Raw genomic sequence first — 22,156 nt, forward strand, 5'->3', positions numbered from 1 at the left:
CGACTTTGATTCGGTCACATAAGAAGTCGCCTCAAGAGATCTTTCAATTCCAGACTGCACTCGGAAGAAAGGGACTTAAACGTGTGACCGGACTTTTCAAGATTATTGATAATCCACCTCAGAAGGAAAGAGTTTCAGCCATACATGAATGTGAACATGAAGGCACTCCCCAGTTTGCATAAGTGTGATGACACACACACACACACACACACACACACACAGGTGGCCAACTGGGAGGGCTGGTTCTACAGTTTCATTGTGAGCTTTTAGGTCACGTCACTCCCCAAGGGTAAAAGAAAACTGAAAAGAGAGAGCGAGGCAGAGAGAGAAATGGCTTCGGAGAAGAGAGGAGGAAGAGTTCCCAATCACTGTGGCACCTCATATATTAACATACACACACACACACACACACACACACAGAAAGGCCAGGCGCTTAACACCCCAGTTAAAGCACGCAATTTTATGACTTCTCAGTCAGTTCATTAGGACTAATTTGAACCTAATTTGAGCCTATGTGGGCAGGTTTACAGGGTGACTCAACAGAGTGACTAAACATAGAAAGGCACGGCTCCTTGGGAACAGCACATTTTACTCCAGAGAACAAATGTAGGAGGCCAGAACAAGCAGCCTCTTTGATGTGGAACAACATATTCATCAAGTTCAAATGAACGCATTGTGCTGGAGCTCTCCTGAGTCTTAATCTCCAGTCAATCATTAACCCATGTGACTGTTTTTTGACAGCCACACGCAGCTGATTGGACGGACAGACTGGTGGTGATGAGGTCTGAGAGGTGCGAAGGCCTGTTGGTACCAGGAAGTGGCCTGTCTTAGCAAGATTTTGCAGCTAATATCGACAAGCCTCTTCCATTCATGAGCTTCCTCGCTCCCTCAAATGTTAGCAAGACAGCTTGCTATTGGTCACCAGCACGCGTTTGTGGGTCAAAGTTCAGTAAAGTTGAGCTCAGCACAAAAAAATCCAGACAGATTTCCTTCACAGCTGCAAGCGGATCCACTGGAATTCAATGGATTTCAACACAAAATGTGGCCATTCCAAACGCTGGTATGGCCCAGCCTTTGGGTATGAGGGAGGGGAAGGGAAGGAGAGGCCACTGTAAACCTTTCAGTAATGAAAGCGTGTTTTAGCGTGCCGTCTCCAGCAGTCAACAGAAGTCAGGCCTGATTTAACATCGCTCTGGCCTCTGGCACACACACGTGGAAAAACAAACACACACATACCGGTTTGTGCACAAGAGAAGGATAAAGCTGCATAAATGTGCTAGAACCAGGCTCACTCGTCCCTGCACAGCTGGACAAAAGCCCATTTACTAAATCAATGTTTTATTTACTGCGTGTTTTATTCCCCTGCATTAGTGTACATTTGTTCGGCCATGCCATGCAATGCAATGGATGCAACGACCTTACTCACATCACCAAGGGTACAGTAACGTACACTGTGTGAGTGGAGCCATCTGTTTCTTATACTTCTGACTGAAATGAATCAGCATTCATGGCTTCAAACTGCAAGTCATTCATTATTTTGGTGACATCATAGACATGGACGACTTTCTAATGCTTTAAATGAAAAATACAGTCCTCTGCACAACATGAGCTGCTGCGCTGTCCCTCCAACTGTGGTAAAGTGGCAAAATATGTTGACGTCAGCCTGGCTCGGATTCTCTGTCTGAGAAACCTCGCTCTCTGCTTAGACTCACTTTATCTGCTGAGTTCGAAACATTGTTCCTTTAAAGCCATTTGGCAGCTAAAGGGCCAGGGGAATGTGTGAGGGTCTGGTAAAGGTCAACAAGCGTTATTGCAGAAGTGATCTTCACCAGCTCATCTGGACAATGTCAGAACAGCACTTCGTTGTCCCACTTGGCCACTTTGTCTTAATCTCACACAGCTACATTGAGCCTGTGTGGCACTATAGGGGATCTTAATGCAGGCTGTCTGTGAGAGCATCACATTTCAGACGGCCTTTCACTGGAATTGGGTTCCAGACCACCAAAACTGAATGCAGACGCTGAGAAGTCTGGACGTGGAAGTCACCGTTAAACACAGTGGTGCTCCGTGCGGCCCCTGCTGTCCTTTCTCTTTGATTTCTTCAGAACACAAGCTTCACTCTCCTCACACACTCTGTCCAAGTAAACATGCACATACACACACATAACCAAAGGAAGCAAAGTGGTGGTGGTGGTGGTGGTGGGGGGGTTGTCAGCCATCTCAACGCTCAAGAAATTCAATTAAGCAGACAGTGGGATGTCTCCGAAAACCCAACCTCCTTTGAGCTCAATATGCCCTCCTACAGTCCCCCAACACTCCACCCCCAGGCTTCTAGCCAACCCCTTACTGCCATTCCGCCACTCCCCCAACTCCACCAAGACCTATTGAGGGCCCTTTGCTGGGCCCCTCTTTCATACTTTCCTCGCCCAGTGCCTCTTTTGTCTCAAAGACAAGGGCTAGATTTGCATTCGCCGAAGAGGAAAAAAATGAAAAACCAGACAAAATTGACTGAAAAAGATATGAAATGCAAGCCTCTGGCTCAAACAACAGGTCGCTGTTACTCTTTGCACACTGAGCGCAGTCATCATCCTCCCTCTTCTTCCCGTCTGTGTGTGTCTGGCAACCGGACAGATGCTGTTCATTTAGCACTTGAGCGGCAGTCCTCGAGCTTGTCTCCTAAATGCCCAGGGGAGCCACTGGCATTTGGACAGCATTAAATAAAGTCACTCTGCAGACCTCACACCACGGCCACATCTGACCTCGCAACATGGTCACTCTGCTCGGATTTCAAAGCAGCCAACTGAGTAAATCTGTGCTGCTGAAGAATACTCTTCCTAGTCAGGCCTGTGGAAGCTGGTGTCCACATGCAGCCAATTACATTTTCAATCCAAGCAGGTTTTTGAGATGTGTTCATTGCGATGAGTGATGAAACACTTGTTTCATCCCACTGCTTCTGGCTACAGTCATCCAACTTGTGTAATAGTAGATTAGGATCGATGTAGTGCTGCTTTGTTGTTGTTTTTATCGATTCCAATCTTGGGTTATTTCACAACACCATGTCAATAACAGTTCTGTTTCTTTCCGCATGGTGTTGTTTGCAATTATGTAAAAGGCAGAAAGATTTGTGATGCTCAGCTTTGTTTAGGGCGAGATAGCATCTATCTCATTACCAATGCACTGCTTTTAACAATGAAATAATAAACCTTCTGTCAAGTGAAGCGAGACATTCCCATGCTAGCTGTGTCGTGTGTGTGTGTGTGTGCATCCGTACATCATTGACAATGATGAACACACTGAGCCAGAGCCTCAGGGGCACACAATGTCACACACAACTAGCGAAACAGCGGCTTAGAGAGGTGCTGGGCCGCTGCAGACACAATATTGATGTTATGTAATGACAGCCAAACACCGCCCAAAAATGTGTGCGTTGGCGTGAGAGTGTATGTGTGTGTTTCCAGATTAAGGGCTCCCTCAGCTCTCACTCTTGCATTTTTCCATCCTTTAGCATTTGTTACCTTCACGGCCTTCACAGTCCACAGTTCCACATGATCTGATTTGAAGCTGATGGCTTTGAGCTGCTACATACTGCTCGCCCTCGGAAATCAGTGGAAAACAAAAAGTACATACATGTGAGCTTTCAACTGGATGGGGGATTTTTCCCCCCTCCCCAGTGATACAGAATTTATTCCCTTGCCAAACAGATCATGGCGAGTTATCAGCCCATGTGCTTGCTAAACGAGGCTTAGTGTCCTCCTGTTCCATCAGGGCATTTTCATCCCAGCTTGAAGCTTTCAGCCGTGTATTTAGGTCTTAAAACAGGGACATTGATTTCTGGTCCCATGCCATGCATTTCCAGCGGGCCCTAAGCAGACATGAGCGCTCTTCCACAACCAAAAGACGACAATGATGATCAACAAACAACCCCTGAACAAAAAAAAAAAAATCAATTTGCTTGAGCCCTCTCTAAAAGCTATTTAGATAAGTCCGCTTCCTTGAGGACCATAAGTGCACTGACCTAAATCATTACAGATTCACATGATGGGGTAGCATGGGACTGAAAAGGCCACTTAAGGATGCTGTGTGTGCATGTGTGTGTGTGTTATAATCACTCCAATCAAGACTTTACAGTGTGGCTAAACCAAGACCCCCACCCCCCTCCGTGTTAATCCTTCACAGCAGTTTTGATCAGCATATGTTGTCAGTGCAATCACACGCACATGATAAACACATCCTGACTGTACTGTCTGACATCAGGAGGAGGAAAACAGGTGCAAGAGGCCAGTGGCATACCCGCCTTTTGAGAGCATAACTTTTAGTCATCCTGTCCATCTCATGTGAGCAACTTTCAGATAATTCTCCAGTGTTTAATGTCAGAAAATGTGGTTTATTTTGGAGTTTATCTCTGGTCTGATTGGTTGGTCTCTACAGTGCGCATCTTCACGTGTTAGATCTGCATGCTGATTATAGCAGCCAGGTGTGTTTCCACAGGTGGAGGGGTGTGTGTGTGTGTGTGTGTGTGTGTATGTGTATGTGTGCGCACTCACCATTAAGTCCATTGGGGATGCTCCTGTGATGGTGTGGTGCTGACAGGTCATCCATGGACCTCCTCATGGTGGGGCCCATCTTACTGTTCTCTGAGGTGGGCTTGTGTATGTGGTTGTGATTGTGGTGATCGGGGCTCCCAGCACTACCTGTGCTGGACGTGCTACTCCCGTCTCCCACATCCCTGACCGTGCCGGTGCCACCGTTCAGGTTGGTTAAACTGGACTGACTGTCTATGGAACTCCTGGACCCCGCTCCGTTCCTCTCCTCATCCAGCATGAGGATGATTTCCTTCAGCTCAGAGTTCTCCCTCAACACGGTGTCCTGGTTGGCCTCCAGCTCCTTCAGCTTCATCATGTAGGTGCCCACCTCCTTCCACATGGCACTGGCAGTGTAGCGGCCGAAGCGCTGCCACTCCCGGGACAGCTTCTTGCCCTTCTGTCGGTCATCGTCCAGGAAGCAGCACAGCTCCCGGAGCTCATGGTTGTCGTCCTGCAGTTTCTGATTGATCTCCTTCAGGCTCCGGATTTCGTGCAGGTGCACCTGCAGCCGCCGGTTGATGTCTTTCATCATGTTGCCGTGCTCGATCATCAAGTTCATCTTCTCGCTGTCAACCCTCCTTAATCTCCGGAGCAGCTCGTCTTTGCTGCACCGCAGCAGCTCCTCGTCCGTCAGCTGGCTCAGATCATCCTTCGGTCCCTCGGACGGATTTTTAGCCATGACTGTCTTGGCTGTGAGTCTCAGTTCGTTGAAACGGCACCTTGAAATTAACTCTCAAAACTCATGCAACCACGTCTCATTTGTGGAATTGTGTTCAAACGCATTGTTGGGGATGTGAAAGTATCGCTCTGCTCTCCTCTTCAACAGGCCGGTGATGAAAAGAAAAATATGAATGTGATGCTATGGCAACCCGAGCATGAACTGAATGCCCTCACTAATCTTTTAAAGGTAAAAATCCTCCATGAAGCTTGGAAACATTCTCGCATTCCGTCAATAACCACGACACATGATTAGAAATCGATTACCAGTGATTTTCGATCAGCTCCTGGTCCCCGGCACCGCGTCCCGTCAACACAACAACCCGCGTCCCATGGCAGTGTGCGGCGTCTCCGCCGGACACCGCTCCATTCAAATGAGGATGAACAGAAAACCGAGCAAATACTAAAATAATAACGTTCGCTAGATCTCAATTTGCACTGAAAGATGAAAATTGGCGTAAACACGACACCTCTGAAAGCGCACTTTTTTCAACCGGCGGTGCTCTCCGTCAACAGCGCTCCTCGGATAAGCCTCTTTACCGAGCTGCAGCATCGGTGGACGGACGACTCCAAACCTTCTCAGGCAGCAAGCTCGGAATTAGCATCAGACCCCCTCCTCCCCCTACTTGTCCAAGTACTCGGGTTTGAAATCATTCAAGAGGATTTCGGCCAAGACGGCCAATCAAGACGTAGGAGAGGAGTGGGCAGCAGGTAGATGAAAAAGTGCGCTGCAGACTCACAAGGCTCAGGCTCGGCCCTCTTAAAGGGACAGTAAGACGCGTTCAGGGCCGACAACAACACATCAAACAAGTGAGAAAAAACAACAGACTGCGAAAATAGCGCTCAGAATGCCTGTTTTTACGTATAGATTATTTTTATATGTTAATAAGCATGCGTACATTTAAGGCGTTTCAAACTTTTATTTTAACATTCTTAAACTTTAGCTTCTGACTTTATTGGTAAAAGCTAGTTGCTTTCATTTTCAAACAACAAAAAAGCTGTGAGCTGTGTCGTATAAGCTATTGACCCTATTACTAATTATGTAATCGTATAGCCTCTGACTACAATGTGATTCACCACTTAACTTTTTCTCAAGTGTCAGAAAATGTGACAACACACTCCTGAAATGAAGCTTAGATGAGCAACAACTTTTGAGACTGTTGGTTCTTTGGTAATTGTAGTTTAACAGGTGCTTTTCAGATTTCTCTAAAGGGTCACAGCGCCCCCCTGTGGTACAATGTGGGTTATGGCTCAAAATACAACAGGCAAAAAAAAAAAAAAAAAATCACTGCACAGTAAACTGAGCATGAAATAAAATCAGATTATCTGACATTAAACTTATCAAGAGTTTATTAAAGTGCAAAACAATCCACAACTTATTTCTGCATTAGTACAATAATGTGTAATCATTTTCTTCAGAGTTTTTACTTTCATTTGTAAATTCAGCATTTTTTTTGTATTGCCGTTGAAGGTACAAGACAATTGCAGACAAGTAGGGTGGTATGGAAGAGCTAAAGCGTTGGTTCCAAGCAGTGTTGGAAGAAGTATTCAGAACATTTCTTCTAAAGTAAAAGTACTAATACCACACCAAAAACAAAGGGTCCAGTCAGTGTTTTAGTATTATGATGTTTAGGATTAATGCTTATGGTGCATTCATGTGTGGGTTTAAGGTTGACTTCATTTGAATTTACTTGCATACTGTTTGGTAGTTTGATCTACAGCAATGCATCATTCTCTAAGATCATCATATGTTTGTAGCATATCTCTAAACAGTCAACTGTTCATGAAAAGGGTATGAATGATTGTAATCTGAAAAGTAGATATTAACTCAAGATATCAGACAAATGCAGTGGAGTAAAAAGTACAGTATTTCCCTCTGAAATGTAGTAGAGTAGAAGTGCAAAGTTGCATAAACTGCAAATATTCATGTAAAGTACAAATACCTCAAATTTGTGCTCAAGTACAGTAATTGAGTAAAAGTACCTGGTTACATTCCACCACTCATTCAAGCAAGATTTAAGTGCTAATGATTTGTGTCACCCACACAGGTTTCCCATACCCTCATTACTGTTAGGAAATCAAAATCCTCATAACTCTATTTGAATATACTGTGCATATCATTCAAACAAGCATCGCTCATATCATTTACAAAGGCTTTGAAATAGAACAACTTGGCAGCATTAGAGGCTTTTAACTGAGGCAGGATCTTAGGGCAGCATTTGACCATTCATTTACTGTGACTCCTGTGTCTGACGGAGCACACCACTCCGCTCTTCGGCCTGAGTGTGAGAGTGTCCAGGATGTCAAAGGTCTGTCCCGGCAGAAGGGTGAAGTCAAACCTCTGGAGCAGCTTGGCCATCACCACCTTAGCCTCCATCTGGAAGCACCCACTGAGTTAACACCATATGTTGTTATGTTTGGTGTGTGTTTGCATTCATTCTTTTTGATTGCCACCACCCACCTGAGCAAAGTTCTGTCCCAGGCATGAGCGTGGACCGAGGGCAAAGGGGTAGTAGCTATAATAAGGCCTTGTAAAGCAGACAAGAGAAAGCGTTCAGTACACACCACTTTCCCTTTTTCATCTGGTACGATCATTCATGATGCTAAAACAAGTCCTTATGTTTAAACTGTATGCTGCTTACTTGGGAGCATCTGGGTGAAATCTGTCTGGATCAAATGTCAGCGGGTCCTTGAAGAATTTCTCCAGTCTACCAGCCACATAGGAGCTAAACTGAAATTCAGAACAGTTTATTGAACATCTGATGGCAGGGGATTGTTTACGCTTTGTCAGTATTCGAAAAACACTTCCTGTTTTATTGAGTGTTTGTCAGTGATAGCGGCCACTGTCCTTCATGTATGGAAAGCACAAACACACTAGAAAACATTTTGGGATTCTGACACACACTTCCTTTTTTATGGGTAAAAACAAAAGTGAAAGACTCACCAAACATATGACTCCTCCGGGTATGTGGATGCCGGCAATGACAATGTCTTCCAGAACATCACGAGATGTGCCTGGAGCTGTGGGGTAAATCCTCAGAGTCTCTTTGAGCACCTAGTGTAGTGTTGAAAAATAAAGAGTAGAAGTAAGTGTTTCAAACAACAACACTTACTGTGCAGCTAACTTGAGATTTAATGAATGAGTGAACGAATATGTGAGTAAGTTGCACCATGGATTCACAACATGCTTCATTTTCTTCAAGATGCATACCTGTGAGAGGTAAGTCAGTTCTCCCAGATCGTCATAACTGATGTCCTGTTTCATCCCAATGACTTCATCCACCTCTTTCTTCACTCTGGGAAATAGAAACACAACTGGAGAAACTCATTGATCAACAGCTATATTATGGAACGGCTTTGCACTGTATTATTAGTTCTCACTTCTCCAGTATATCAGGATGTCTTGCGAGTTCCATGATGCAAAAAGCAAGCTGATTGGCTGTTGTTTCCTGCCCTAAAATGGTACAGATGACCAAGTGAATCAGAACATCGCCTTCAAATGAAACAAATGTGGATCAACAACACTCAACACACTTTAAAGTCATCATGTTCGTTATCTCCAAAGCAAAAAACGGGTTTAAAAGAACAGTTCACCTAAAAACAACACAGGACTTTTTTATGTAGACCAGTACACACAACAAAGCACAAACAACCCAGACTCACCCGCAATGAAAAATGTCACAAAATTGTCCAACATGAGCTCTTCATCTTCTTGAGTCATGCTTTCCTCTGGAAAAATAAGAAAACATTATTGAACAAACCAATATTGTAGTCATTTAATCACATTGCAAAAAAGTTGAATTCATGTTCTACACCTATCTGACCTGGTTACATACATATCTACTGGACCATTATCTGACTGTGAACCTTGCAGCACAATCTATTTATGTGGAAATGTCAATGACACACCTGTTGAGATGACAACTGTATTTGATTTGTGCTTCTTGTATTATTTGTGATACAATAAATATCTGATTCTCATCTAGACCCTTGAAAGTATTGTTTGCAATTGCCGTGGCCCTATTTACAGCACAGGGATTTTAAAACGTTCCTCTAATCTAATCTAATCTAATCTAATATGAACTTTAGGAACCATAACCTTTGCCAGCGCTTTTGATGATCTGTGTGAGGATGTCCTTGGGGACATCATCGCCGTTTCGCATGGCAGTCTTTCTCTCATTGATCCACTTTGCTCCGGTGGTGCGCAGCAGGCGGCAAGCTTCCTTCATTTCATTAATGAAAGGCCAGTTCTTTGGATTGACCTGGAAATGCAAGGTTTTAGGATCTCACATGGTTTGCAATGTTTTCATCACACAAACTCCAGACCAAGTTGCAGTGATGTCGTACCTGAAAAAATGTGTCTCTGGTATGTTGCAGCATGCCTTTGAGACATGTCTCAATGGCTTTAGGGAAAGGTGAACTCTTATTCAGCAAGTCTAAATCCACACCAAAAGCAACCTGAGATGTAACAGATAAACAAACATAGTTACAATTTGATTAAATTAATGGCTGTGATAAGATGGTGGTTTCATCACATTCACGGAAAACTTGTTTGATCAAGGCTACTGCAGAGGAAGCTGCAAAACAGACTATGGCGTAGTACCTTTGCAATAACATCCATGGTAACACAGTTGACTAGGTGGAGCATGTTGGCCTCTGTTTTGGTTTCGGCGAAATCCGAAAGTTTAATCATTAGTTTCTCTGCCCTCTCATTGAAGGTGCCCATAAGACCTCTCAAATACCTGCAAATAACAGTAGTTTTAGACAGTGGACTAGTACGGTCAGGACATACCTGCAAAGCTAAGGAGAAATTCTCTAATTGGACAACATTGTCAAAAAAAAAAAAAAACAGAGCAAAGGATACTCTCTCTGATGATTAACTCACAAGCTGCTGAATGCAGGGTCCATGATCCGGCGCTGTTTATACCACTGTTCATGGTCCTGGGCAGTTACCAGGCCATTTCCAAGGAACCTTTAAGACAGAAATGGAACTTTCCAAACCGCAAAATAAGGCTGCAAATGACTTGACATCACAAAACTACAACTACTTATCATTGCTAAACTGTTCCTAGTTCAATTTGTCAACAATGAATGGCAATGAGACAGTATCTGTATCACTGGGATGTACACAGCATGAATAGTTTGAATAATCTGACAGTCAGATAAAATACCTTTGACCAAACAAGCTGCAGAGTCTCGTGTAGGCTAATTTATTTTTTGGGTACTTTGGGGACATCAGAATTTCCTGAAACAGAGACATCAAAAGAGGGAGCATTGAAAGACCAGGAGTTTTCAGTGCAAATGTTACTGGACATAAGCGTTCATATAGATTTTCATCAAACAGGACAGCAGCTGGCACTGTAGGGCCATTTCTATTTTGGAAAGATTTCCATGAAAAGCAGGTCTACCTGCGTACTTGTTCCCTTTTACACCGTTTATTACGCAATGTTTATACAACTACTGGTTTCACAAACACTATTGTTGTGGTGTTTACCTTGGTTGCCTCTGGACAGGTCACGGTCAGGAAAACATAATGCAGACTATTTATCCTGCAAACAGGCCCATATCTCTCTGACCTGTAAATTACATCTTAATCATCGGGTTGCATTGCAAATACACATCCATAGTTACACATGAAGACCTGGACCCAAAGTGAAGGTGCACAAATCACAACCACTGAAGATGTATTTCTCTATATACACACACACACACATATGTGAAGCTGAAAAGTCACAGAAAAAAACAACTTAAACACACGAAAGCTGCACAAAAGAGGAAGAGACAATTGAAACCAGATAACTGACCTACATACAGTATCATAAACGGCTAGTTAAAGCCTTCAGCAACCTATGAGGACTAAACTACTGGTATACTGGTGGCAGCACTTACATGGACTAACAGCGTTTCTATGGCGTTAGCTGAACATTTAGACTTTTGCTTACCATTCCAGAAACTTGTCGTGTAGTAATCCGTCATTTTTCATTACCTTCCAAAGCGATGATGAATGCCCGAAGAAAAAACTGTGGAAGAAGAAAAAGGTACAGATAATGTCAGTAACTCACTGTGACTGAAAAACAAAAATGTCTTCGCCGACGTTAGCTAGGAGACGGAAGTAATGTTAGCGTTAGCATTAACTAAACAGCGACGCACTTAACCCAGTTAACTCACCCGTCCCTCGGTGGTCCAGGTATGTGGTCATATTTCGTGTGAATGTGGTGAATATACAGGCAGTAACCAAGAAACGCGAATAAAAGCAGAAAAAGCAGAAACATGAGCGTTTGAGCAGCCCAGCTCAAAATCATAGGAAAAACGGCCATTTCTGTAAGTCAAGTGAAGTCCGTGTTGTTGTGTCGCTGGTCAGCTCGTCTGTGAAGTGAAAAGGTCAGTCAGCCAAGAGACGTACAGTTACTACGTCAGTGTTTTCATATCCGTAATGTTGACGCAGCTATAGGAACTTATATGTCAAGACGGAGGGTTACAGGTTACGTAAGTCAGTGGTTAGAGCAACGGTCTTATAAAATAAAGGTAACGAATTCGATACTCGCAGGAGCATGACAGTCTGAGAGTTTTTAACTTTACTTTACGGGGCAGGGAGTCATGGGCCTGTTTGTAGGCTAGATTAAATTAGTTTCTAAAGCTTCAAGTTCCTGGGCATCCACATCGCCGAGGACCTCTCCTGGACCCTCAACTGCTCCACCTTGATAAAGAAAGGTCAACAGCGCCTCTACTTCCTGAGGAGACAGAAGAAAGTTAACTTGGCTCGTCAAATCCTAGTTAACTTCTACCGCTGCACCATTGAGAGCATCCTGACAAAGTGCATCTCAGCATGGTATGGTAGCTGCACAGCCTCTGAGCGGACACCCTGCAACGGGTGGTGAAAACCGCCCAGTACATTACCGGTGCCCAGCTAACTGCCATCGAGGACCTCCAGCGCAAGTGGTGTTTCAGAAGGGCACACAGCATCAGTAGAGACAGGTCCCACCCCAACCATGGACTGCTTGCCCCCCTACCATTTGGTAAGAGGTTCAGGAGCCTCTGTTCCCACTCCCGTTCCTGTCCCCCAGCATCACTTACTACCTGTTGCACATGTCACTTGTTCACATACTGTGTTGCACATGTTTTATGGTTTCATAGAAATTACTTGCACTACCTGCACATACCTCATACCGTTCATACCTCATGCCAATTGCACTACTTGTATGTATTCATATTTTTGGATTTTATGACTATTTGCACTTCTGGTTACATGCTAAACTGCATTTCGTTGTCTCTGTGTTGCACTCTGTCGATGACAAAGTAGAATCTAATCTAATCTAGCCTACAAACAGGAACATGACTCTGCCCCGTAAATTAAAGTTAAAAACTCACACATGTCCAGGCCCCAGCGAGGACCCTTTTGGAGGACCCCAATTGCTCATCTCTGTGTTGCACTCTCACAATGACAATAAAGTTGAATCTAATCTAATCTAATCTAATCAATCTCTTGCTCCATTCACCATTTTAGATAACATCTTTTCACCACAGAGTTTTGAACCCTTCCCTCTCTTTTATGTTCCTTTCTCCTCTCTCTGTTTTCCCTCTCTCTGCTTTCTCCTCTGTCTACACATCTGCGGTTTTTTATCTGTTATTCTGCGGCAGCAATGTGGTCAACATGTGTCTGGCTTCCCTCCACGCACCACTCATCTGTAGTCAACTTAGGAATCACTGAAGGACCATTGTAGACCTACCAAGTTCCTTATCCTTCATTCCACAGTGGATACTCACCACACGGATGGATAGATGGATTTCTAAGTATCTCCTTGGTAGTGCACATGAACATTTACGTGGACATGTACATCCTCTGTTAATTGTGTCCCACATTTGACCTAATGCTCTATTTTGAATGCATAACCAGGCTTTTTTTTTTCTTTTCTCTCTTGGGTCAGTGAGAGCAGCAAGTCGAGGATAGACATCATGACCTACAGGAATTGGAGTATCTAAGAGGAGTACTTGGATTGCCTAAGCCTATGGATTTCCATTACCCCGACCTTTGAACTTTTCATGTCAATGTCATTTAATCCTGTGGAAAGAGTATAGCCTCAGACAACATGATGGGAGGAATAGATCAACCGAGGTGCCACAATGGAGATGGAGGACACCAACTACATTTACATGCACAAAATATTCTGGTTTTTGTTGTTTCAGATACCCCACTGAAGGACCACAGCCTTCCGCTTTCAGCCCCCTCCTTGAAAAGGTCGGAGTTGCACATATCCAAAAGCCTGTTGACACTCAAGTCTTTTATAATAATTAGGCACATTTCTCCTTCTGACCAGAATTGTGGCTTTTCTTTAGTGCATCTAAAGGTGACTGCAAGAGGTCGTGTGTTGCATTACTGAGCGTCTGTCATAAAAACCCCAACTAATACACATATTCTCAATGTGCCATATGCATGTTCAAAGAATGCTCCTAAAATCTGAATAATATCAACATATCCCACATGTCTTTACAGGAAAATGCTACAGTTCGAATAAGGCCTATTGATTTTTTATTTATTTTTTTTTTTTCGTGTGTTAACCGGCCGTGCTCTCCGTCAACAGCGCTCCTCGGACAAGCCTCTTTACCGAGCTGCAGCGTCGGTGGACGGACGACTCCAAACCTTCTCAGGCAGCAAGCTTGGAATTCAGACCCCCTCCTCCCCTTACCTGTCCAAGTTCTCAGGTTTGAAATCATTCAAGAGGATTTCGGCCAAGACGGCCAATCAAGACGTAGGAGAGGAGTGGGCAGCAGGTAGATGAAAAAGTGCGCTGCAGCCTCACAAGGCTCAGGCTCGGCCCTCTTAAAGGGACAGTAAGACGCGTTCAGGGCCGACAACAACACATCAAACAAGTGAGAAAAAACAACAGACCGCGAGATCAGCGCTCACAATGCCTGTTTTTACACATATCTCATAATAATATCATATGTTATTATTATATTAATAAGCATGCGTACATTTAAGGCCTTTCAAACTTTTATTTTAATATTCTTAAACTTTTGCTTCTGACTTTATTGGTAAAAGCTAGTTGCTTTCATTTTCAAACAACAAAAAAGCTGTTAGCTGTGTCATATAAGCTATTGACCCTATTACTAATTATGTAATCGTATAGCCTCTGACTACAATGTGATTCACCACTTAACTTTTTCTTAAGTGTCAGAAAATGTGACAACAAACTCCTGAAATGAAGCTTAGATGAGCAACAACTTTTGAGACTGTTGGTTCTCTGGTAATTGTAGTTTAACAGGTGCTTTTCAGATTTCTCTAAAAGGCCACAGCGCCGCCCTGTGGTACAATGTGGGCTATGGCCCAAAATGCAACAGGCAAAAAAAATCACTGCACAGTAAACTGAGCATGAAATAAAATCAGATTATCTGACATTAAACTAATCAAGAGTTTATTAAAGTACAAAACAATCCAACACAACTTATTTCAGCATTAGTACAATAATGTGTAATCATTTTCTTCAATGCTTTTAATTTTCATTTGTAAATTCAGCATTTTTTTTGTATTGCCGTTGAAGGTACAAGATAAGTGCAGACGCCCAGGGCAGTATGGAAGAGCTAAAGCGTTGGTTCCAAGCAGTGTTGGAAGAAGTATTCAGATCATTTCTTCTAAAGTAAAAGTACTAATCATTTGAATTTACTTGCATACTGTTTGGTAGTTTGAGCTACAGCAATGCATCATATTCTCTAAGATCATCATATGTTTGTAGCATATCTCTAAAAAGTCAATTGTTCATGATCTCAGAAAAACAGCCATTTTTTTCCTCTCTGTGACAATGCATTCCCCCGCTAATCCAAGAGAATTTTTCAAGAGTTTATCTTAAAAAGTAGGACAAATTTCTCAACCCATAAAGGAACGCTTAACCCTTCAGTTTCTCAGTAAAGTTGGAGATACATGGAAGGGTATGAATGATTGTAATCTGAAAAGTAGCTATTAACTCAAGATATCAGACAAATGCAGTGGAGTAAAAAGTACAGTATTTCCCTCTGAGATGTAGTGGAGTAGAAGTGCAAAGCTGCATAACCTGCAAATATTCATGTAAAGTACAAATACCTCAAATTTGTGCTCAAGTACAGTAATTGAGTACATGTACTCGGTTACATTCCACCGCTGGTTCCAGCAAGATTTAAGTGCCAATGGTTTGTGTCACCCACACAGGTTTCCCATACCCTCATTACTGTTAGGACATAAAAATCCTCATAACTCTATTTGAATATACTGTGCATATCATTCAAACAAACATCGCTCATATCATTTACAAAGGCTTTGAAATAGAACGACTTGGCAGCATTAGAGGCTTTTAACTGAGGCAGGATCTGAGGGCAGAATTTGACCATTCATTTACTGTGACTCCTGTGTCTGACGGAGCACACCACTCCGCTCTTCGGCCTGAGTGTGAGAGTGTCCAGGATGTCAAAGGTCTGTCCCGGCAGAAGGGTGAAGTCAAACCTCTGGAGCAGCTTGGCCATCACCACCTTAGCCTCCATCTGGAAGCACCCACTGAGTTAACACCATATGCTGTTATGTTTGGTGTGTGTTTGCATTCATTCTTTTTGATTGGCACCACCCACCTGAGCAAAGTTCTGTCCCAGGCATGAGCGTGGACCGAGGGCAAAGGGGTAGTAGCTATAATAAGGCCTTGTAAAGCAGACAAGAGAAAGCATTCGGTACACACCACTTTCCCTTTTTCATCTGGTACGATCATTCATGATGCTAAAACAAGTCCTTATGTTTAAACTGTATGCTGCTTACTTGGGAGCATCTGGGTGAAATCTGTCTGGATCAAATGTCAGCGGGTCCTTGAAGAATTTCTCCAGTCTACCAGCCACATAGGAGCTAAACTGAAATTCAGAACAGTTTATTGAACATCTGATGGCAGGGAATTGTTTACGCTTTGTCAGTATTCAAAAAACATAGCGGCCACTGTCCTTCATGTATGGAAAGCACAAACAAACTAAAAACATTTTGGGATTCTGACACACACTTCCTTTTTATGGGTAAAAACAAAAGTGAATGACTCACCATACATGTGACTCCTCCGGGTATGTGGATGCCAGCAATGACAATGTCTTCCAGAACATCACGAGATGTGCCTGGAGCTGTGGGGTAAATCCTCAGAGTCTCTTTGAGCACCTAGTGTAGTGTTGAAAAATAAAGAGTAGATGAAACACACTTCAGCAGAATTCCAAACAGGAGGTAAGTGAATGATCAGCTGAGCGTTTCACCTGTAGATGGAGCCATTCCTCATATTTCAAACAACAACACTTACTGTGCACGCTAACTTGAGATTTAATGAATGAGTGAACGAAAATGTGAGTAAGTTGCACCATGGATTCACAACGTGCTTCATTTTCTTCAAGATGCATACCTGTGAGAGGTAAGTCAGTTCTCCCAGATCGTCGTAACTGATGTCCTGTTTCATCCCAATGACTTCATCCACCTCTTTCTTCACTCTGGGAAACAGAAACACAACTGGAGAAACTCATTGCTCAGCCACTACACTATGAAACTGCTTTGCACTGTATTATTAGTTCTCACTTCTCCAGTATATCAGGATGTCTTGCGAGTTCCATGATGCAAAAAGCAAGCTGATTGGCTGTTGTTTCCTGCCCTAAAATGGTACAGATGACCAAGTGAATCAGAACATCGTCTTCAAATGAAACAAATGTGGATCAATAACACTCAACACACATTAAAGGGATCATGTTCGTTATCTCCAAAGCAAAAAAATGGGTTTAAAAGAACAGTTCACCTAAAAACAACACAGGACTTTTTTATGTAGACCAGTACACACAACAAAGCACAAACAACCCAGACTCACCCGCAATGAAAAATGTCACAAAATTGTCCAACATGAACTCTTCATCTTCTTGAGTCATGCTTTCCTCTGGAATAATAAGAAAATATTATTGAGCAAACCAATATTGTAGTCATTTAATCACATTGCTAAAAGTTGAATTCATGTTCTACACCTATCTGACCTGGTTACATACATATCTACTGGACCATTATCTGACTGTGAACCTTGCACCACAATCTATTTATGTGGAAATGTCAATGACACACCTGTTGAGATGACAACTGTATTTGATTTGTGCTTCTTGTATTATTTGTGATAGTATTCTGCACAGTTTAAAATAAATATTTAATTCTCATCTAGACCCTTGAAAATATTGTTTGCAACTGCCGTGGCCCTATTTACAGCACAGGGATTTTAAAATGTTCCTCAAATCTAATCTAATCTAATCTAATCTAATATGAACTTTAGGAACCATAACCTTTGCCAGCGCTTTTGATGATCTGTGTGAGGATGTCCTTGGGGACATCATCGCCGTTTCGCATGGCAGTCTTTCTCTCATTGATCCACTTTGCTCCGGTGGTGCGCAGCAGGCGGCAAGCTTCCTTCACTTCATTAATGAAAGGCCAGTTCTTTGGATTGAACTGGAAATGTAAGGTTTTAGGATCTCACATGGTTTGCAATGTTTTCATCATACAAACTCCAGACCAAGTTGCAGTGATGTCATACCTGAAAAAATGTGTCTCTGGTATGTTGCAGCATGCCTTTGAGACATGTCTCAATGGCTTTAGGGAAAGGTGAACTCTTATTCAGCAGGTCTAAATCCACACCAAAAGCAACCTGAGATGTAACAGGAAAACAAACATAGTTACAATTTGATTAAATTAATGGCTGTGATAAGATGATGGTTTCATCACATTCACGGAAAACTTGTTTGATCAAGGCTACTGCAGAGGAAGCTGCAAAACAGACTATGACATAGTACCTTCGCAATAACATCCATGGCAACACAGTTGACTAGGTGGAGCATGTTGGCCTCTGTTTTGGTTTCGGCGAAATCCGAAAGTTTAATCATTAGTTTCTCTGCCCTCTCATTGAAGGTGCCCATAAGACCTCTCAGATACCTGCAAATAATAGTAGTTTTAGACAGTGGACTAGCACGGTCAGTACATACCTGCAAAGCTAAGGAGAAATTCTCTAATTGGACAACATTGTCAAAAAAAAAAAAAAAAAACAGAGCAAAGGATACTCTCTCTGATGATTAACTCACAAGCTGCTGAATGCAGGGTCCATGATCCGGCGCTGTTTATACCACTGTTCATGATCCTGGGCAGTTACCAGGCCATTTCCTAGGAACCTTTAAGACAGAAATGGAACTTTCCAAACAGCAAAATAAGGCTGCAAATGACTTGACATCACAAAACTACAACTACTTATCATTGCTAAACTGTTCCTAGTTCAATTTGTCAACAATGAATGGCAATGAGACAGTATCTGTATCACTGGGATGTACACAGCATGAATAGTTTGAATAATCTGACAGTCAGATAAAATACCTTTGACCAAACAAGCTGAAGAGTCTCGTGTAGGTTAATTTATTTTTTGGGTACTTTGGGGACATCAGAATTTCCTGAAACAGAGACATCAAAAGAGGGAGCATTGAAAGACCAGGAGTTTTCAGTGCAAATGTTACTGGACTTAAGCGTTCATATAGATTTTCATCAAACAGGACAGCAGCTGGCACTGTAGGGCCATTTTTATTTTGGAAAGATTTCCATGAAAAGCAGGTCTATCTGCCTACTTGTTCCCTTTTACACCGTTTATTACGCAATGTTTATACAACTACTGGTTTCACAAACACTTTTGTTGTGGTGTTTACCTTGGTTGCCTCTGGACAGGTCACGGTCAGGAAAACATAATGCAGACTATTTATCCTGCAAACAGGCCCATATCTCTCTGACCTGTAAATTACATCTTAATCATCGGGTTGCATTGCAAATACACATCCATAGTTACACATGAAGACCTGGACCCAAAGTGAAGGTGCACAAATCACAACCACTGAAGATGTATTTCTCTATATACACACACACATATGTGAAGCTGAAAAGTCACAGAAAAAAATAACTTAAACACACGGAAGCTGCACAAAAGAGGAAGAGACAATTGAAACCAGTTAACTGACCTACATACAGTATCATAAACGGCTAGTTACAGCCTTCAGCAGCCTATGAGGACTAAACTACTGGTATACTGGTGGCAGCAGTTACATGGACTAACAGCGTTTCTATGGCGTTAGCTGAACATTTAGACTTTTGCTTACCATTCCACAAACTTGTCGTGTAGTAATCCGTCATTTTTCATTACCTTCCAAAGCGCTGATGAATGCCCGAAGAAAAAACTGTGGAAGAAGAAAAAGGAAGAGATAATGTCAGTAACTCACTGTGACTGAAAAACAAAATTGTCTTCGCCGACGTTAGCTAGGAGACGAAAGTAATGTTAGCGTTAGCATTAACTAAACAGCGACGCACTTAACCCAGTTAACTTACCCGTCCCTCGGTGGTCCAGGTATGTGGTCATATTTCGTGTGAATGTGGTGAATATACAGGCAGTAACCAAGAAACGCGAATAAAAGCAGAAAAAGCAGAAACATGAGCGTTTGAGCAGCCCAGCTCAAAATCATAGGAAAAACGGCCATTTCGGTAAGTCAAGTGAAGTCCGTGTTGTTGTGTCGCTGGTCAGCTCGTCTGTGAAGTGAAAAGGTCAGTCAGCCAAGAGACGTACAGTTACTACGTCAGTGTTTTCATATCCGTAATGTTGACGCAGCTATAGGAACTTATATGTCAAGGCGGAGGGTTACAGGTTACGTAAGTCAGTGGTTAGAGCAACGGTCTTATAAAATAAAGGTAGCGAATTCGATACTCGCAGGAGCATGACAGTCTGAGAGTTTTTAACTTTACGGGGCAGGGAGTCATGGGCCTGTTTGTAGGCTAGATTAAATTAGTTTCTAAAGCTTCTAAAGCTTCAAGTTCCTGGGCATCCACATCGCCGAGGAGCTCTCCTGGACCTCCAACTCCTCCACCTTGATAAAGAAAAGTCAACAGCGCCTCTACTTCCTGAGGAGACAGAAGAAAGTTAACTTGGCTCGTCAAATCCTAGTTAACTTCTACCGCTGCACCATTGAGAGCATCCTGACAAAGTGCATCTCAGCATGGTATGGTAGCTGCACAGCCTCTGAGCGGACACCCTGCAACGGGTGGTGAAAACCGCCCAGTACATTACCGGTGCCCAGCTAACTGCCATCGAGGACCTCCAGCGCAAGTGGTGTTTCAGAAGGGCACACAGCATCAGTAGCGACAGGTCCCACCCCAACCATGGACTGCTTGCCCCCCTACCATTTGGTAAAAGGTTCAGGAGCCTCTGTTCCCACTCCCGTTCCTGTCCCCCAGCATCACTTACTACCTGTTGCACATGTCACTTGTTCACATACTGTGTTACACATGTTTTATGGTTTCATAGAAATTACTTGCACTACCTGCACATACCTCATACCGTTCATACCTCATGCCAATTGCACTATTTGTATGTATTCATATTTTTGGATTTTATGACTATTTGCACTTCTGGTTAGATGCTAAACTGCATTTCGTTGTCTCTGTGTTGCACTCTGTCGATGACAAAGTAGAATCTAATCTAATCTAGCCTACAAACAGGAACATGACTCTGCCCAAGTTAGAAACTCACACATGTCCAGGCCCCAGCGAGGACCCGTAGTTTACAAGACAATTGCTCGTCTCTGTGTTGCACTCTCACAATGACAATAAAGTTGAATCTAATCTAATCTAATCTAATCTAATCAATCTCTTGCTCCATTCACCATTTTAGATAACATCTTTTCACCACAGAGTTTTGAACCCTTCCCTCTCTTTTATGTTCCTTTCTCCTCTCTCTGTTTTCCCTCTCTCTGCTTTCTCCTCTGTCTACACATCTGCGGTTTTTTATCTGTTATTCTGTGGCAGCAATGTGGTCAACATGTGTCTGGCTTCCCTCCACGCACCACTCATCTGTAGTCAACTTAGGAATCACTGAAGGACCATTGTAGACCTACCAAGTTCCTTATCCTTCATTCCACAGTGGATACTCACCACACGGATGGATAGGTGGATTTCTAAGTAGCTCCTTGGTAGTGCACATGAACATTTATGTGGACATGTACATCCTCTGTTAATTGTGTCCCACATTTGACCTAATGCTCTATTTTGAATGCATAACCAGGCTTTTTTTTTTCTCTTCTCTCTTGGGTCAGTGAGAGCAGCAAGTCGAGGATAGACATCATGACCTACAGGAATTGGAGTATCTAAGAGGAGTACTTGGATTGCCTAAGCCTATGGATTTCCATTACCCCGACCTTTGAATTTTTCATGTCAATGTCATTTAATCCTGTGGAAAGAGTAGAGCCTCAGACAACATGATGGGAGGAATAGATCAACCGAGATGCCACAATGGAGATGGATGACACCAACTATATTTACATGCACAAAATATTCTGGTTTTTGTTGTTTCAGATACCCCACTGAAGGACCACAGCCTCCCGCTTTCAGCCCCCTCCTTGAAAAGGTCGGAGTTGCACATATCCAAAAGCCTGTTGACACTCAAGTCTTTTATAATAATTAGGCACATTTCTCCTTCTGACCAGAATGGTGGCTTTTCTTTAGTGCATCTGAAGGTGATTGCAAGAGGTCGTGTGTTGCATTACTGTGCGTCTGTCATAAAAACCCCAACTAATACACATATTCTCAATGTGCCATATGCATGTTCAAAGAATGCTCCTAAAATCTGAATAATATTAACATATCCCACATGTCTTTATAGGAAAATGCTACAGTTCGAATAAGGCCTATTGATTTTTTATTTATTTTTTTTTTTCGTGTGTTAACCGGCGGTGCTCTCCGTCAACAGCGCTCCTCGGACAAGCCTCTTTACCGAGCTACAGCGTCGGTGGACGGACGACTCCAAACCTTCTCAGGCAGCAAGCTT

General features: G+C 42.9%; 3 protein-coding genes across 6 annotated transcripts in view; all 3 read right to left on the minus strand.

The window, feature by feature from the left end:
• The window catches only part of ccdc85cb (coiled-coil domain containing 85C, b), a 42,096-nt gene extending 36,026 nt beyond the window's left edge, over positions 1–6,070 (minus strand). Inside the window, exon 1 of one of the 4 annotated variants that reach the window (XM_076755972.1) lies at positions 4,545–6,070. In XM_076755972.1, the coding sequence (XP_076612087.1) occupies positions 4,545–5,262 (718 nt within the window). In that variant the 5' untranslated portion in view covers positions 5,263–6,070. The remainder of the gene's footprint in view (positions 1–4,544) is intronic. The other 3 variants (XM_076755974.1, XM_076755970.1, XM_076755971.1) reach the window with 3 other exon arrangements.
• Positions 6,071–6,624: 554 nt separating this feature from the next.
• On the minus strand, positions 6,625–11,793 carry LOC143336086 (cholesterol 24-hydroxylase-like). The gene is made up of 15 exons (XM_076755969.1): positions 11,469–11,793; positions 11,243–11,320; positions 10,795–10,876; positions 10,472–10,545; positions 10,186–10,272; positions 9,904–10,042; positions 9,648–9,758; positions 9,400–9,562; positions 8,964–9,029; positions 8,682–8,754; positions 8,512–8,596; positions 8,245–8,355; positions 7,943–8,031; positions 7,762–7,828; positions 6,625–7,677 (listed from the first exon to the last, which is right to left on the minus strand). Exons 1-15 carry the CDS (start codon positions 11,615–11,617, stop codon positions 7,528–7,530), a joined length of 1,524 nt encoding a protein of 507 aa, XP_076612084.1. The 5' UTR covers positions 11,618–11,793; the 3' UTR covers positions 6,625–7,527.
• Positions 11,794–14,830: 3,037 nt separating this feature from the next.
• On the minus strand, positions 14,831–19,919 carry LOC143336084 (cholesterol 24-hydroxylase-like). Its single transcript, XM_076755965.1, has 15 exons — positions 19,669–19,919; positions 19,443–19,520; positions 18,999–19,080; positions 18,676–18,749; positions 18,390–18,476; positions 18,105–18,243; positions 17,849–17,959; positions 17,601–17,763; positions 17,144–17,209; positions 16,861–16,933; positions 16,691–16,775; positions 16,345–16,455; positions 16,075–16,163; positions 15,894–15,960; positions 14,831–15,809 (listed from the first exon to the last, which is right to left on the minus strand). Exons 1-15 carry the CDS (start codon positions 19,815–19,817, stop codon positions 15,660–15,662), a joined length of 1,524 nt encoding a protein of 507 aa, XP_076612080.1. The 5' UTR covers positions 19,818–19,919; the 3' UTR covers positions 14,831–15,659.
• Between the last annotated feature and the right edge of the window lie 2,237 nt (positions 19,920–22,156).

This window comes from Chaetodon auriga, chromosome 18, assembly GCF_051107435.1.
Source record: "Chaetodon auriga isolate fChaAug3 chromosome 18, fChaAug3.hap1, whole genome shotgun sequence".
Classification (NCBI taxonomy): domain Eukaryota; kingdom Metazoa; phylum Chordata; class Actinopteri; order Chaetodontiformes; family Chaetodontidae; genus Chaetodon; species Chaetodon auriga.

What these genes read in the sequence shown, in the direction of transcription:
- LOC143336084 (XM_076755965.1), bottom strand. Translation starts at nt 19,817, where the DNA reads ATGGCCGTTTTTCCTATGATTTTGAGCTGGGCTGCTCAAACGCTCATG. An exon ending in CCAGAGACACATTTTTTCAG is followed by an intron (nt 17,764 to 17,848) that starts GTATGACATCAC and finishes TTACATTTCCAG; the next exon opens with TTCAATCCAAAGAACTGGCC. An exon ending in CATCCTGATATACTGGAGAA is followed by an intron (nt 16,776 to 16,860) that starts GTGAGAACTAAT and finishes TCTGTTTCCCAG; the next exon opens with AGTGAAGAAAGAGGTGGATG.
- LOC143336086 (XM_076755969.1), bottom strand. Translation starts at nt 11,617, where the DNA reads ATGGCCGTTTTTCCTATGATTTTGAGCTGGGCTGCTCAAACGCTCATG. An exon ending in CCTGTCCAGAGGCAACCAAG is followed by an intron (nt 10,546 to 10,794) that starts GTAAACACCACA and finishes TCTCTGTTTCAG; the next exon opens with GAAATTCTGATGTCCCCAAA. An exon ending in CCAGAGACACATTTTTTCAG is followed by an intron (nt 9,563 to 9,647) that starts GTACGACATCAC and finishes TTGCATTTCCAG; the next exon opens with GTCAATCCAAAGAACTGGCC.